Here is a 16,784-nt window from a genome sequence, read left to right on the forward strand (position 1 = left end):
CCTGTGCCTAGTCCTCCAGTCTTCACACACGACGACCTCCCCTTTGGCCCTCCTCCCCTCAGGTCCCAGGCCCTTCAGCAGCCCACCTCTTCTCTCCTCCCCAGCCAAGGGAAAGGCGTCAGAACAAGGGGTCTCTGAGGGACTTCAGCAGTCCAGCCCCAGCGTTCCCATCCACCGAGAGTAGCGTCTGACAGATAATCAGCTCTGTTTAGAGACTAGGGTTGACAAAGGCGTGTTACCTTACGAGGTGGCCCATTCTAATACTGGACAGCTCTACGGTTACAAAATGATTCCTTTGGCCCTAACCTACACTGACTTCCAGTTGATCCAATAAACTAATCTGCATTACTGTCAAAAGCCAAAGGGGTAGCTAGGTGAGAAGCATTTACCTACTAAGAGACTGCACTTTGGGGCCAAACTGGGTGAACTGAGGAGACATGATTTCTTGAGGGTCAGCAGGGCTCAGGACATTGAGTCTTGCAAAACCCCATTCTCTAACCCGGCCAGGGGAGTTTAAGGTTTGAGGTCAGGTACAGACCCCACCTACCCAAACTGTTCTGTCAACAACAACCAGGGAGACCCAGGGGAGGTTTCAGGCATTGTTTCCCTATATCTTGAGGAAAGAGTTTGCTCTCTCGCGCTCTCTCTCTCTACTCCACTAAAATTCAGTCAATAACTCTTCATAAATAATTTATTTTCATTAGAAATCTAAGTGCTGCAGATGAAAGACCTAACTGGCATTTTAGAAAGTTACATTCTCAGTGTTTTAAATTGGGGAAGGACATTCCATTGTAAAGAGGCAAATGGACATTCCATTGTAAAGGACAAACCCACAAGAGGACTCAGGGAGTTTGGGGCTCTCATTCCCCATGACTGGAATGTCATAAGCAGAGAGTGGAGTGGGAGGAGTCGCTGCAGGAGATAATGCTCTTCCCACCGCTGCATTTAGGAGGCTCACTGGCTGCTCTTTCTGAAGAAATACCGAAACGGGAAGAGAGAGCTGCAGGAAGAAGAGCAGAGCAGGTTGAGACTCTAGAGGTCCACTTCCCTTCTCCCAGGTCCCATTAGGGCTCCATTATTAGCTAGGGCAGTTTTGCTCTGAGACCACTGAATGGAAATTCAAGTCTGAAACAGCATTTGAAAAGGTACCCAAGTTAGAGTATACTCAGGAGGTGGAAATAAAGAAGAATAATTGCAATGGTATGGCTGAGCTCTAGATAGATAAAGGGATTTGCTAACTGTACTCTGCAAAAAGGACTCTGAAGACAGCCTAGATTCAGAGGGGAGAATGGAAACATTGTGGTAACGAAATCATCTGAATAACCCAAGCACGATCAGAATAGATTCTGTCCAAGCAGCATTTGTGGAATCAGGTCCAATGCTGGGCACATCGGGGTGGGGTAGATTGTGTAAAAATGAACAAGACACAGTCTTTGTTAAATTCACAGTCAGGGCCCTCATGCTCACTTCATTTCCATCATTTATCCCGCACAAAATAGAGATTATGCAGGTAATCTGCTTTCTTTTGTATTCTAATTTCCCTGAGAGACTCAGTGGGGCAGGCTCTGGAGCTGGACTGCCCTGGGTCTCAGTTTGATGGCAGGAGAGAAGTCTATCCTACCTTAGAAACCCAAAGAAGCCACTGGTTCCCAGCTCCGTGCGTCCTTCAGGTGGAGGTGGATCGTTTTGCTGCAATGGTGGGGTAATCTTCCCTGCTCGGCTGTCCCCCCACTTAGAATCTGCAAGGAAAACACTCAGGCAGGGAAAAGGTGTCAGTCCTCAGGCTACTTTTATGTGAGCAGGAGAAGGCAGGACACCGAGCATGAGCCCAGGGCAGCCTCAAACCAGGATTATTCGAAGCCAGGTGAATTGCTTGTCCTGACATCCCAATTTCATCTCAGCTCAGTAAGGTGCTATTCTGACCTTGGAGTATTTTCAAAGTCAGGCCCCTGAGATTTGTTTTTTTTAAATAAATTTATTTATTTTATTTATTTATTTTTGGCTGCGTTGGGTCTTCGTTGCCGCGTGGGCTTTTCTCCAGTTGCGGGGAGCAGGGGCTACTCTTCGTTGCGGTGTGCAGGCTTCTCTTGTTGCAGAGCATGGGCTCTAGGCGCGTGAGCTTCAGTAGTTGTGGCTCACGGGCTCTACAGCACAGGCTTAGTAGTTGTGGTGCACGGGCTTAGGTGCTCCGTGGCATGTGGGATCTTCCTGGACCAGGGCTTGAACCCGTGTCCCCTGCATTGGCAGGCGGATTATTAACCACTGCGCCACCAGGGAAGCCCTGCCCCTGAGATTTTTACACTGCTCAAATCCTAGACACCTACCATGGCTGGTGTGTCTACACATGGAATGACAACTTACTGAAGAACTCACTTGCTCACAGGACTGCATCTGTGATAACTGCATCCATACCGAATCCTCATGCTGAGTGAAAGATCAGCAAGTTGAAAGAGCGATACCTCAACATGCATTCCCAGCCCTTGCCAAGCATCCACCTGCACCTTCAATATTAATACTAGTGCCCCAAAGGGGAGAGGAGGAGAGACAGCTTCCCAGAGATTGTTCTCCAGGATAGAAAAGTGAAACATATCCCTCCCAACTCTTCTGTAAAACTTACCACACAATATGGAAATGTTCTGAAACTGTGGGAGCATCAGTTTCGCTATCAGAAGCACAAGAAGGACATGCATTGCCTCCTTCACTCCTTCTGGGAACTGCGGGGGCTTCTATTACTCAAGAGCCTGCCCCCAGACTGGAGGATGGCCAACAAGCACCTCCACGGGAGCGAGGTACATCACCCACTGAGCGTGTCCAGACTCAGAGCTCTGTGCTGCTCTGCACATCAGATGACTAAAGAGGACAGGGGGGCTTCCCTGGTGGCGCAGTGGTTAAGAATCTGCCTGCCAATGCAGGGGACACGGGTTCGAGCCCTGGTCTGGGAAGATCCCACATGCCGCGGAGCGACTAAGCCCGTGAGCCACAACTACTGAGCCTGCGCGTCTGGAGCCTGTGCTCCGCAACAAGAGAGGCCGTGACGGTGAGAGGCCCGCGCACCGCGATGAAGAGCGGCCCCCGCTCGCCGCAACTGGAGAAAGCCCTCACACAGAAACGAAGACCCAACACAGCCAAAAATAAATATAAATAAATAAATAAATTTGTTAAAAAAAAAAAAAAGAGGACAGGATGATTATTAGAGGAGAATACATATGAATTTCCCAGAACCTACCCTGGTCCTGAACATCAGTGATATCAAATGCTGAGGTCTCCTGCCATTCCTGCTGGGTTTTTCTTTCTCTGTTCTGATAAAAAGACCAAGAAAAGTCTTAAATTTTACTCCTTTACAGCTTGGTGGTCTGAATGCTACTTGCTGGTAAGGTGATGTCACATCAGTGCTGGGGACTGTCTTCTGACTGTCCAGGCAGGTTCTATTTTTCCTTCTATAGGACTGTCCTTTTTCCATATCAGCTTCCCAAACACTGTCTCTCTAAAATCATAATATTTAACAGCCAAGAACAAACCAAGCTGGGTATACCTTATCATTCCATGTTTCTGAGTGCCAACTATTGCCAAGGACAGAATATTGAGGTTTCAGATATCAGGAGGACCTTTACTTTACCTTGGAGAAAAGTATAATCTATGTGGTAAAACTGATGTATAAACTAAGTATTATAAGTCAGTGTGATAAGACTACTCCATCAGTCTATACAGAGTGCCCTGGTTACTGAGGAGGACATGAATAGAGTGGGTAGTGGTTAGTCAAGGAAGACTTCACAGGGAAAGTGTTATTTAAATGGGGCCTTGGTGGATGGCATCAAGGGGTCAGAGAGAGCAGGGCATTCCAGAAAGGGACATGACATACAAGGGCACATTGCCGTTAATATGTAAATATGATCAACATGGCTAGAGCCAGGGCAGCAGAAACATGACTATGGCATAAGCAATCTTATTATTTCTGTCTACTGCTCTATAGACCTTACTTTGTACTTTGAAGGGGACATCCTACAACCTGGTTCCAAGCCTATAATATTCTAGGAGACACCCTGGTAGCCAGAAACATGGTTGATATAGTTCCTTTGAGAATCTGCCAACTGGCCACTTCCCTCACCCAGGCACAACCTGAGGGCTTGACTGCCCAGCAGTGCTGGGGAGTTCCTTGAGCCATTTTGCTGGTGAAGAATTCTCTCTCTCTCTTTTTTCTTTTGCCGCGCCGCGCGGTATGTGGGATCTTAGTTCCCCAACAAGGGATTGAACCCATGCCCGCTGAAGTGGAAGCACAGGTTCTCAACCACTAGACCGCCAGGGAAGTCCCGCTGGTGAAGAATTCTATAGCAAGGGTGTATCTAGGAGGCAGAGGCACAGCAATCCCAGGAAAATTAGGACAGATCACCCATCCTAAGCATAAGCTGATATTTCTGTTAAGCTTTTCCACAAACCCCTCAAATCCCAGACCACATAGGCAGCCACCTAAATCATACTCCTATAAAAGTGAAAGGGAACTCTGGGGAGAAGGAGACTATCTCTTCCAGACAGGGTGGAGATGAAATTTAGAGGGCCCAGATCTGATTTCTAGCTTGAGGGAATGATTCTCACAAACTTACTATGGTAAGGTATGGAAACTATGGTTTGGGGTTTAAATACTGCTGCATTGTCCCTAATGGAAGCATCTACTAAGGTTGGTAGTGGGGACCAGAAAAGCAAAGGCCCTGGGGCAGAGGTATAGCCTACCTCTGAACCAGGGGAAATTTCCCTCATAAGGCAGCCTTTGTGCTCTCCTGAAATCTTGATAGAGGTTTCCTCAGGCGAACGTTGTTAAGAGAGGAAAACCATTATAGCCTGAACTAAGACTGAGGGTACCATCTAGGACATCCAACAACACATAATACCCTGAAAACCTGATGCAAGGTTGTCCCCTGTATGTTCAGGGTCAGATCTGCTTAGAAGTGCAGTTCGAGCAAAGGCTTGAAAAAAAAGCTATGTGCACGGCAGTCTGTTTCACTTCTGGTCCATTCATCTGCTCTCTCCCATTTTTTATCTTTTTAAAGTCTGGATCTCTAGATCTGGGAGCTAAAGTAACAAAGGGAATGAGTCTGTCCTTCCGTCCCATTCTCCTCAAAACACCTCTTATGAAACAGAGACCTTATTCAGGTATATGTTGTATTCTTCTAAGCTTTCCCTGCACAGGCTCCCTATGTGTACAGATGTGCACAATCCACGCTGTGTTTCTACACCTTAACTTCCCCCAAAGGGAAGAGAAGATATTAGGCATTGGACCATAGGAGTAAATTCAATTCTTCCGGCTCAAGTGACTTACACTAAGAGTCCCTGTGATCACTTTAATTTAGGAGAAGTCTGCTCTCCGGGAACAGGGTCTACAATGGAGACCGCTTGGGCTTTGAGTCAAAATCAATAAACATGTTCCTTTTTTTTTTTTTTTTTTGCTCAGAGTTTTTTCTAAACCCAGTATCAGGTTGAAAAGGTAATTATGTTGAGTAAGAAACTGTGGGTTCTTAAGGGAGATGATGTGTCAAACTAAGAATAGGAAGATACAAAGGGTAGAGAGTGAGGGAAATGTTCCTTTAATAGTAATTATCTTGGTTGTATAAAGTGTCTTTGTTCTCCAGAGCTTCATGTACTCTTCTTGTACTTTCTAATTTCTTCTTCTTCCCTCTCTAAAGGACGAGAATATAGAAGAGGGAAACCATCTGCTTTAAATCACTCCATGGGCCAGCTGGCCATGGGCACAACAGGGCTCTGTACTGTGCCCCCGCCCACAGAGGCAGAGGTCTTCATCTTTAAGGGTTCACTCTACTCCCAACTAAATGCTAATAAGCTCCTGGAAAAAAACTAGGTTTTATATGTTTGGGTGCACCCCAGCACCTAACACAATGCCTTGCTAACAGGAGACAGAATTGTTTAGAAATGAAAATCACTTCACTTTCTACTTTAAAATGTTTTAGGGAATTCCTATGATCTTGAAGGTGGCTTTAAAGCCTTTTAGGATCCAGCCCGTGCTGACCTCTCCAGTGACATTTCTCAGCACTGTCCTCTAAGCGCCAGGTGCACTGGCTTCCAGCCACCAAAAGCACTGTACTCTTTCCTCTTAGCCTTAGTTCTTTGAGCTACTCTGAGCTACTCTGGGAACTCTCTTTCACATCCACTTGGTCTGAATGAGGTTCTCCTTTGTGGTCCCTTTGTACCCTGTGCTTTCTTCATTCCTGCACGTAGCACATTTATCAGTAATGTCTGCCCAGCTTTACACTTTTGGCATTTTTCGGGGAGAGTGTGTGTGATAGCTCTAGTACTTGGCACATAGGAGTCACTCGGTAAATGTTTGTGGAATGAATGCATATGTAAATGTTTGTTCAATAACTGATCATATTATAGATCCTGGGAAGGTGAGGGAGGTGAGTTGGGAATGTTTGGATACCTAAGGTCAGAGCTGCTTTGGAGCGATGGCAGAGAAGTAAGAAAAGTCACAAATAACAGCTATTTCAAGAAAAAGGGCACTATTTTAGAGACTACTATGGAAAAGGAGTCCTGAAATGGAGGAGTAGCAGTTGTATGAATATCTAAATGGAGAGCAGACCTCACAAAATGAAATCATATATTATTAGGGCCAGACCATCACTGCTCTAAATGAAGTTTTCTCTTACCAGTATCCTGTGCTGATATATACCTATTTTGTCTGTAAAAACTAGATGTTCCCATACAGATTAACTGGTTTGCTGGGCAGAAATAGAGACACAGATGTAGAGAACAAACGTATGGACACCAAGGGGGGAAAGTGGTGGTGGGGGGTTGGTGGGATGAACTGGGAGATTGGGATTGGCATATATACACTAATATGTATAAAATAGATAACTAATAAGAACCTGTTGTATAAAAAATAAATAAAATAAAATTCAAAATTTCAAAAAAAAAACAAAACCAAAAAACTAGATGTTCCCAGACTCAGAGTCCAGTGCAGATGAAGGCAAAAAGTTTTCTAAAAAAAATTCTAAGCTGGATCCCACCTCAATTCAACAGATCTATTTTCTTTTTCAACTGCAGAGTATAAGAAAGCAGCTTTTTAAGCTAAGAGAAGACCTTTTAACAAAAGGATTCATCAATGTGTGTATTATGCAGCTACATTTAGGACAGGTTGTGGTGAGGGTGGAATGGTTGAAAGTTGTTCTGCAGATGGTGAAACGTGAGAATGAGTCCAGTGAATTCAGTCTGTACTAAGGATCAAGATGTGCTGGTAACAGGAATCCTGACTTGTAATTGAGCAGAAATAGCCAAGAGTCTCGAAGTCTCCATTTTGGTGCTTACCCTCCTGGTTTCCATAGGGGCCTTCTTTTTGCTGAGCTCTTGGCTGGAAGTCCCCTTCTTGGGCCTGAGGTGGGAGAAAAAAGCCCAGGAAGTGTTACTGGCAGCAGCAACATCACCACATTCAAGCAAATGTGGCCCAAATGAATATTTCAGCAGGTTGGCTATTTTTATGCCACTCCTGGCCTGCAGAATAAATTGTGTGGCCAAACTCTCTTTGGGTGCTGCTTTAATTCACAGTAGAATCACAGTTTGAGACATTTTGGGATCTAGGGGTTGAGAAAGGGAAAATGTGATTGACAGCAGGTATCAGATTTTGAAATACTTGGTTGTGCATCAAAACACAGAGAAAGGGAAGATGTGAGGCCTCATCTCCATGGATAATTCAGTCAAATGGAACTGACCAAAGCTTCATACCTCCAAGTACCCTCACATCCCACCTGGCTGGGAAAGGAATTTCCTAACTCTTCACCGATGTGTGCATTTGGAGGGTGTAGGGGTCAGCTCCTTCATGGTCTACCCTCACTGCTCCTGTATGTCTTGGGGCCCACACAGTACCAGGAAAAGAACAGCTGCTTTCTGTGAACCTGGGCTGAAAGCACTTTGGGCTGGGAGCAAACCACACCTTGGATTATTCCATCATCCCTCTCTGGGTGCTAACATGAACAACTGAATTGTCTTACTGACTCATTCCGTCCCTGACAGAGAATCAAAAGAAGAAAATAAGTAGCCTCTACAACAGCAACTTCAACATGTTAAGGGTTGTGCTTAACACTCCCCCTAATTCGCAGCACCTCACCCAGTAATTGATGCATATCCTGTTGCAGACATTTATGTTTCAGTCTGTACTACCTCTTAAGGTAGAGTTCCAAAAGTTTACTGCTAACTGGGTAAAATAAGATTATATTTTATTCGTTCTCACTCTTTTGAGGGTTTCTCTATGTTCTTGGATAATATTTTGGGACTTCGTATCTTGTGCCTTCTGTGTTTTCCTATAGTACGACCATAGCAAGTACTCACTGAATATTTGTTGGATTCAATTGTACAGATATGTTTACATTTCCTCTCAGTCTTCATCTTTTTTTTCTGGCCGTGCCATGCGGCTTGTGGGATCTTAGTTCCCCAACCAGGGATCGAACCCGTGCCCCCTGCAGTGGAAGCGCAGTCTTAATCACTGGACTGCTAGGGAATTCCCTCAGTCTTCATCTTGATGAACAGAAGAATTCTACTTTGCTGAGGAAGGGACCGTGTTCCAATTACACTGCAAACATCAACTTGCTTCCTTCTCTTAGTCCACCCACTAGAATAGGCAGGTATGAATGAAGCCCTGAGACAGAGAGTGACACTCCCAAGGACAAGATCAACCAGCAGCAACAGCTGGCAAAGCCTAACTAGGATGCAGGATTTAGCCCCTCTGCCAAAACCACTGACCTGTCCAGCCCTGGCCTGGTTGGGGAGCTGGGCGCTTCTGCGTGTTTTCGTTTCCTCGTCATGGCTCCTGCTGCTTTCCTCTCTGCCAGGACCTTTAGAAAGGAACCACACTTCCTGTGACTCTTCCTTTTCCAGAGTTGCTCACATGAGGGCACAGTGACGAGAACTCCCCATCTTTAAATTGCCAAAGGCAACTTTTAACACCAGCTTTGCAAGTAAGGGTAGACATAGTCTCAGAAATCTAGCCAAGGGGAAAAAGAATGTCTCACGTATACAATTCTGATTGGACTTGGGCAACAACCAAGGGGCATAAAAGACAAGAGCAGGACTTTTGGGACAACAGAAGGCAATAAAGGCAATTTTCATTTCTTACAGAAAAGGTAAACTTACCAACCCAAGAGGACTGCTGTTTACTGGTTTTCCTGCAACAGAAAATTTGAATGTCATAATGGATCGAGACTTTCTGGCTATCATTGACGTCTTAGACCTGGTCCTAGACAAAACTTTGGTGTGTGCCCTTTTCCCTACCACCTGGTACCACTTTTCCTACAAATACTGTGTCCTCAAACTTTCTTCCTCCCTTATTTTAGAACTACTGTCATCTACAAGCTAAAAATAGTTCGATTCGTACTATATTCTAACTATATGTCACTTAAAAGGGGATGATCCCTATTATGAAAGAAAAAAAGTGGAACTTTCAGCAGAGTGACAAATGAATTGAGGAGATTATTTTGAGGTAAGGCCTTTGTACCTTTTTTCAAATCAAACTGGCAGGTGTCTCCTTATCCCTCTATTTGTAAAAATAGCGGTGGCCCCCAGAGATTAAAAATTGGGAGATATCTTTAAGATACTACTAAGGCGAAAGTCATTAAATACTCTAAAATGGAGGAATTATTTATATAGTAAGTATCTCTCATTGAATGATTATTCTAAGTCACACCGTACTTTCCATCTTCCAGTATTTATACATTTAATCTTTTTAACAACTTAATGAGACAGGTACTATTATTATTTTTCATCATTTCACAAAGGTGGCATAGAAAGACTGAGTAATTTATCTAAGGTCACAGAGCTATTAAGTGGCAAAGCCACCAAGACTTGAAGCGGGCAGTCTAGTTTGGAGCACATGCTCCTGACTTCCGCACTGCCAGTGTTGGCGCCCAATCTGGCTGACTGCTTCACCATATTCAGCTTGCACTGCTAACCCATGGATGTTCAACCTTCCCTTTTTTCTTCTCCACCACCTACACTTCTATCATTCTACTTACCAGTTGACAGGTTTTCATGAAACCATTTCATCTCCACGTACAGAGTGAAAACAAATGGATAAGGGACCAAGACAATCTCTCCGTGTTTGAATTTCAGGTGGGACACTCTCTCCCATTTGCTTTTATCTGGGAAATGTGCTAAGGAGTGAGGAAAGAAGCCAGTACGAATCCCTGAGTACTATTTTAGGGAAAAGACTCCCTCTGGTTTCCCTGACCTACCCTCCAAACTGCCTATGTGTTTGCTGCTTCCATTTGAATCTACAGTGTGAATTGTAGTTCATTTCCACCCAGTAAAGAAAGGATACAGGGAAATACAATGAAGTGTTCTGTAGCAAACGGCTGCAGATTATCCAGGTTTCCCAAGACCACACGAATAGAATCCTGAAAAAAAAAATTTGAAATGATGTTAATACTGTCTAATCTCAGCCAATCTATCAATTTATCCTTATCACTGCTCTTCACATACTCTATATGCTTTTAAAGTTGAACTACTTGCTGTTCCCTGAATATGCCTTCTGCTTCTCTATTTCTATGCTCTTGCCTGAAATACCCTTTCAACCCATCAGTATATGACCAAATTCGACCTATCCTTTTATGATACAGCTCAAAAGCCATCTCCTCCAGAAAGTTTTCCCTGATTTCCCGAGTTTTATTAACTATTAGTCTCAAATTTCACAGTAGTTAGCCTTGGGCCTTTACTATATTCCATGTACTTTTTTTTTTTTTCTTCTGTCATGCCCCGTGGCTTGCAGGACCTTAGTTCCCTGATTAGGGAGTGAACCCTGGCCCCGGCAGTGAAAGGGCTGAATCCTAACCACTGGACTGCCAGGGAATTCCCTACATTTTTTTTTTTAAATTTTATTTATTTATTTATTTATTTATGGCTGTGTTGGGTCTTCGTTTCTGTCCGAGGGCTTTCTCTAGTTGCGGCAAGTGGGGGCCACCCTTCATCGCGGTGCGCGGGCCTCTCACTGTCGCGGCCTCTCTTGTTGTGGAGCACAGGCCCCAGATGCGCAGGCTCAGCAATTGTGGCTCACGGGCCTAGTCGCTCCGCGGCATGTGGGATCTTCCCAGACCAGGGCTCGAACCCGTGTCCCCTGCATTGGCAGGCAGATTCTCAACCACTGCGCCACCAGGGAAGCCCATCCCTACATATTTTTATGTAGGGAATATTTTTATTGTACATATTTTTATTTTGTACATACTTTTATTTTCCTTACTGAGAAATCTTCTTGAAGTAGAATATACACCTGATTTATCTTAGCATCCCTTCTATGGTGTCTGCCATTAGTGGATGAAGCATAACAGGTCCTCAACAAATATATACTGGATTAGTGAATAATACTGGTATTTATGTACATATACTTATTTTGCTTTTGCTTAAGTCAAATCTTTTCTTCTACTCTCTTTAAATCTGAATTGATTAGTCTCTAATTAACCTATGCTTATTAGTATATACTAATTAAACAATTGGTATCATGAAAAGACTACTAAATTTCTATGGGAAAAAAATCTGAATTTCAGTCTCAGTTTTGTCATTTCATCTCTCTAAGCCTCATTTTCCTCATATTTGGGCTCAGAGAAAACGGAAACTGTGTCATGTTCATCTTGTATGATCTCTATTAGAATAGTATCTAGCTTATAATTTTAATAGCTAGTATTTATTGAGTAATCACTATGGCAAATATTTTTGTTTTTATACATATTAATGAATTTAACACTCATAAAACTCTATAACATAAACACTTCTATCATCCCCATTTTACCCATGAGGAAACTAAGACAAAGAGGTAAAATGACTCATAGAAGGCTACACAGGTAGTAATGATGGAGTTAAGATATTAACCCAGGCAGTGGGGCTCCAGAGCTTACACTCCTAACCATTAGACTAAACTGCCTATCAGTAAATGTTTTCGGGCTTCCCTGGTGGCGCAGTGGTTAAGAATCCACCTGCCAATGCAGGGGACATGGGTTCGAGCCCTGGTCCAGGAAGATCCCACATGCCGTGGAGCAACTAATCCTGTGCACCACAACTACTGAGCCTGCGCTCTAGAGCACATGCTCCACTACAAGAGAAGCCTCCGCAATGAGAAGCCCGTGCACCACAACGAAGACAACAGCAACTAGAGAAAAGTCCACACGCAGCAAAGAAGACCCAACGCAGCCAAAAATAAATTTAAAAATAAATAAATAAATAAATGTTTTCAAAATGAGTGGAAAAGGATGATAACATCTGCCTCAAAACTAATGAGAGTAAGAAAAAGAACATATAAAAAGCATTTCAAAAACTTTAAATATGATTATAAATGGATATAAGTGCTCTCTAGCTACTCTTAGTTGAACTACTGTGTGGCAGGCATTGCATACATCTATTTCTAATCCTCATCACAACCTTGAAAACTGATATTATTTATCAATCTCATTGACAGGTAAGGAAACAGACTCAGAGAAGGCAGACAAATTTCCCAAAGTCACACTGTAAAGGCAAAACTAGAGTTCAAATACAGGTTTCACTGGCTCTAAAGTCTAAGCTCTCTCCACTCTACTATGCTGCCTTGAGCTTTTCTCTGCCCATATTAAGTGAAGCAAAGTGAAATAAATTCTGCGCTACTCATAAATAAAATAAGCAGAAAACTGTCATGGTCCTATATTAAAATAATTGTTATTTATAATGATGCCTCTGAAGTCCTCAAAGATCTTAATGTATCTTACAACACACAGCTGAAGAGCCACAGGTACCTTTAAGACTTTGGTTTCACAGAGTTTTATGTTTGTGTATGTAATTATATTCAAATTCTTTGTAATGTGGCAACATATGTCTTCATAAATCACAACAGTCATAGATCACTCAGTTGTGAAGTTAGAAGAGAATACGCTAGTTTAAAACTCTCATTTTATGAATGAGGCAATTAAGACCCAGAGAGATAAATGATTTGCCAAGGCTCACACAGCTAATTAGTGGTTCAGCCAGGACTGGAATCCAGGGCCATCCCCCAGAACTCTAATTTCTTTTCCAATGCTTTCACCAATCTGCGAATTTGCCCACCTTCTCTGTCTTCTTCCTGTGGGAGGATCTAAAGCTAGAGGAGCTGGGTAGCAAAGGAATGAAAATGAAGTGGGAATAAAGCAATTGCAAATGTTTCCAATTAAAATGAACACACAGCAGCCTTGTCTGTGTATTTACAGTTGAGTTTCCTGAACGTCAAGTACAAGACAGTGGTTGGGATGGTGAGGTTTCCCAGAGCCCTGGAAGGCTGCAGTCCTCCGGAAACTTTCTCTACTGCCAGCTGCCACAAGAGAGAGCTGCCCATGGCTGGGAACTCTAGTGGAAACAAAATAACTCAAAGGTGCTGACACTTCAACTAGGAGAACTGAGAAAGAGTATAGGCTTTAATTTCCCTGGAAAAACAGTAAAGTTTCTTTGCAGAGGAAATGTGGCAGGGAGAAGCCAAGTAATCAAGTGGAGGTTGTGACTCAGTTTGCTGGAAATAACTAAAATCTGAATATGGACGCATCCTCAGCTCAAAGAATAACATTCCCAGATGTTGTCTGCTTCTTTCCCTACCTCTAGCTCCTGGACGATGACTTCCTTGTTTTCTACCTCTTCTCCTCTAGAAGGTAAACAGACAAGAGATAAGTAAGCCAAGAAGGAAAGCTCTGGAGACAACAGACTCTAGTAGAGCAAAAAATGAAACTTCCATTGAGCTAAGGAAACATAGCTAAATAACAATTGTGTGTGCTGACACAGTGCTCAAGGGAAGAAGTGATCACCTAGGTGGTGTGGTCTGAGAATTGGTATAAGGCTGTACCAAAATATCTTCTCCATTAACCCGCCAAGACCTGAAATTTCCACTGTGAAAGTTAATAATTTGTTAGACCAGTTGTACAAGTGCAGTCTGTGGACCTCTAGGGGTCCTCAAGACCCTTTCAAGGAGTCTCCAAGGGCAAAACTAGTTTCATAATAATATTAAGATGTTATTTGCCTTTCTCACTATGTTAACATTTGTAATCTGTAGTGCAAAATCAATGGTGGGCAAAATTGCTGGTGCCTTAGCACAAATCTAGCCAGTTGCACTAAACTGAACTAGCAGTTGTAGTCATCTTTACCACCACACAGGAAAAAAAATCCAGTTTCATTTAATATCCTAGAGGAAGCAGTGAAAAATTAATAATTCTATAAATCTCAACCCTTGAATACATGTCTTTTTAATATTATGTGATAAAACAGGAAGTATGCATAAAGCATTTCTGCTGCATACCAGAAGATGATGGTTGTCTTGAGAAAAAGCACCTGTACAACTGTTTAAGTTGCAAACTGAACCACTTGCTTTTTCATGATATTTTACTTGAATGATCAGCTGACAGATAAACTATGATTGTTATTCAGACTTGGGAATGTGACAGACATTTTCTCAAAAATGAACAGTGAGCTTATCAATCTAAGGAAAACAATTGACAGTATTTGTTGTTAAGGATAAATTTTGGGATTTCAAGCAAAATTTTGAATTTTGGAAAACTTCTATCCACCACTGTGGGGTTGACAGCTTCCAAATACTTAGGCATTTTTCTGACAAGTTTAGTAGTGATATTAGCAAATGTGATTTTTTGATATTATATAATGAAATGTGTTGACATTTGAACAATCTGCATAAGCCAGTGAACCAATATTTTTCAAATGACCAACGAAACACTTCAGGTTACAAAATCAAGTGGCCTCGCTGTGCAGCTTGTGGGATCTTAGTTCCCTGACCAGGGATTAGACCCGGCCCCGGCAGGAAACTGCTGAGTCCTATCCACTCAGGGAATTCCCACAGATACATTTCTATTTAGGTCTCCTTTAATTTCACTCAGAAATATATTTTTTTGTAGTTTTCAGTGTGCAAGTCTTACACCTCATTGGTTAAATTTATTGCTAAGTACTCTTTCTTTTTGATATTATTGTAAACAAAATTGTTTTCTTAATTTTCTTTGCAGAGTGTTTGTTGCTAGTATATATAAATCAACTGATGTTGATTTAGTATCCTGTAACTTTGCTGAATTCATTGATAAGGTCTAACAGTTTTTTGTTAGTTTGTGTGGATTCTTTAGGTTTTTCCACATATAAGATCATGTCGGGAATTCCCTGGCGGTCCAGTGGTTAGGACTCTGTGCTTTCACTGCTGAGGGCGTGGGTTCAATCTCTAGTCACGGAACTAAGATCCCGCAAAGCCACATAGCACAGCCAAAAAAGAAAAAAAAAAAAAAGACCATGTCATCTGCAAACAGAGAAGTTTCACTTCTTCCTTTCCAATTTGTATACATTTTATTTCTTTTTCTTGACTAATTGCTCTGGCTAGAAATCCAGTAGTATGTTGAATAGAAGTGACAAAAGTGAGCATCCTTATCTTGTTCCTGATCTTAAGGAAAAAGTTTAAGTTTTTCACCACTGAGTATGATGTTAGCTGTGGGTTTTTCATATATGGCCTTTATGTTGGGGAAGTTCCCTTCTATTCCTAGTTTGAGTATTTTTATCATGAAAGGGTGCTGGATTTGGTCAAATGCCTTTTCTGCATCAATTGAGATGATCATGTGGTTTTTTTTCTCTTTTTTCTAATAATGTGGTGTATTATGTTGATTGATTTTTGTATGTTGAACTATCCTTGCATTCCTGGGGTAAGTCCTGGGAATATAAACAATGTCAATCCTCTCATTAATTTTTCAAAAATATAGTTACTTTAATAAAATGTTATATTATTTTAAAATTAATAAGTAATTATTTGTTTTTCTGTTTCAATTTTATATGATGAATATTGACAGGTATAACCCTCTTAATCAAAAACTCTTTGGGATCCTCAATCTTAAGAGTGCAAAGGGGTCCTGAGATAAAAAAATTTGAGAACCACCACCCCAAAGGTATGCCATTGCTAATTTAAAAACTTATATGAATAATAAATATATAGAACACAAAATACCTGGGAAAGAGTCCTACAAGGTGCTGCTTCAGCCAGTCTCCTGGACTGGGTGAAGGCAGAGAAGGAATGACCTGTGGGAAGGTACTAACCTGTGTTTGCAAAGACTACCCTCCTGGTTTTAAAATTACCTCATGTTGTTCCCATATCTAATTTTGAATTTATACACATTGGGTCCTGCATGAAGAAACCTCGTCTCCGGAAATGGGTAGGTGAAAGGTTTTAAACTCATTGCTTCCAAACAATAACCTAAATAAAATAGAAATATTAGAGAATTATTAAAAAGCTAAATATGGTTCCTTATGTACAGGAAAGAAAGCCTGCCTAATCTGTAGCATCTCTTCATCAGTATAATGTCCAGTTCTCAGTGTCACTGCCTATGTTCCAGGCTCAGTTCTGATATTAATTACCTGGACCATTTCCCCACCTGCATGGGGAGGATACATGATATTCTGGGACAATCTCTATACTTGAAGTCAAAAGACCTGAGTTGAAGTTTTGCTGTTTACCTTATGACCTTGTGCAAATTACTTCTCTTCCATGAGACTAATGATACTAACATCTGATGACTAACAGGGTTTTTGTTAGGATTAAATCTATCTCCCAAATATCTCTTGAATCTGTTCTTGTCCCTTGCCCCCACTTTCCCTGGAACCTATGTCAAGGTGAAGAGGGCTCAAATCAAATAATGAAACAAAGGATGCACCAATAAGAGGCACAATTGGGAACACCTCTGCTATTAATTTAAGATGAAGTTTAGGAATTAGCACACCTCCCTGCTACAGCCAATGCAGTAAATAAGGATGTATACTAATGTTTTCCAGTGTTG

At 42.1% G+C, this 16,784-nt stretch overlaps 1 protein-coding gene across 1 annotated transcript; it reads right to left on the bottom strand.

Annotated features, from left to right (window-relative positions):
- Positions 1–891: 891 nt before the first annotated feature.
- Positions 892–16,187, bottom strand: MAJIN (membrane anchored junction protein). The gene is made up of 7 exons (XM_068556397.1): positions 16,087–16,187; positions 13,573–13,618; positions 8,740–8,831; positions 7,312–7,375; positions 3,227–3,299; positions 1,622–1,739; positions 892–1,000 (listed from the first exon to the last, which is right to left on the bottom strand). The coding sequence occupies exons 1-7, from the start codon at positions 16,185–16,187 to the stop codon at positions 955–957; spliced, it is 540 nt and encodes a 179-aa protein (XP_068412498.1). The 3' UTR covers positions 892–954.
- Between the last annotated feature and the right edge of the window lie 597 nt (positions 16,188–16,784).

Source organism: Eschrichtius robustus, chromosome 11, assembly GCF_028021215.1.
Source record: "Eschrichtius robustus isolate mEscRob2 chromosome 11, mEscRob2.pri, whole genome shotgun sequence".
Classification (NCBI taxonomy): Eukaryota; Metazoa; Chordata; class Mammalia; order Artiodactyla; family Eschrichtiidae; genus Eschrichtius; species Eschrichtius robustus.

Coding starts and splice junctions, on each gene's coding strand:
- MAJIN (XM_068556397.1), bottom strand. CDS start 16,187: ATGAGTTTAAAACCTTTCACCTACCCATTTCCGGAGACGAGGTTTCTT. Junction 13,619..16,086: donor AGATATGGGAACAACATGAG/GTAATTTTAAAA, acceptor TTTACCTTCTAG/AGGAGAAGAGGTAGAAAACA. Junction 3,300..7,311: donor CCCCTATGGAAACCAGGAGG/GTAAGCACCAAA, acceptor TCTTTTTATCAG/AACAGAGAAAGAAAAACCCA.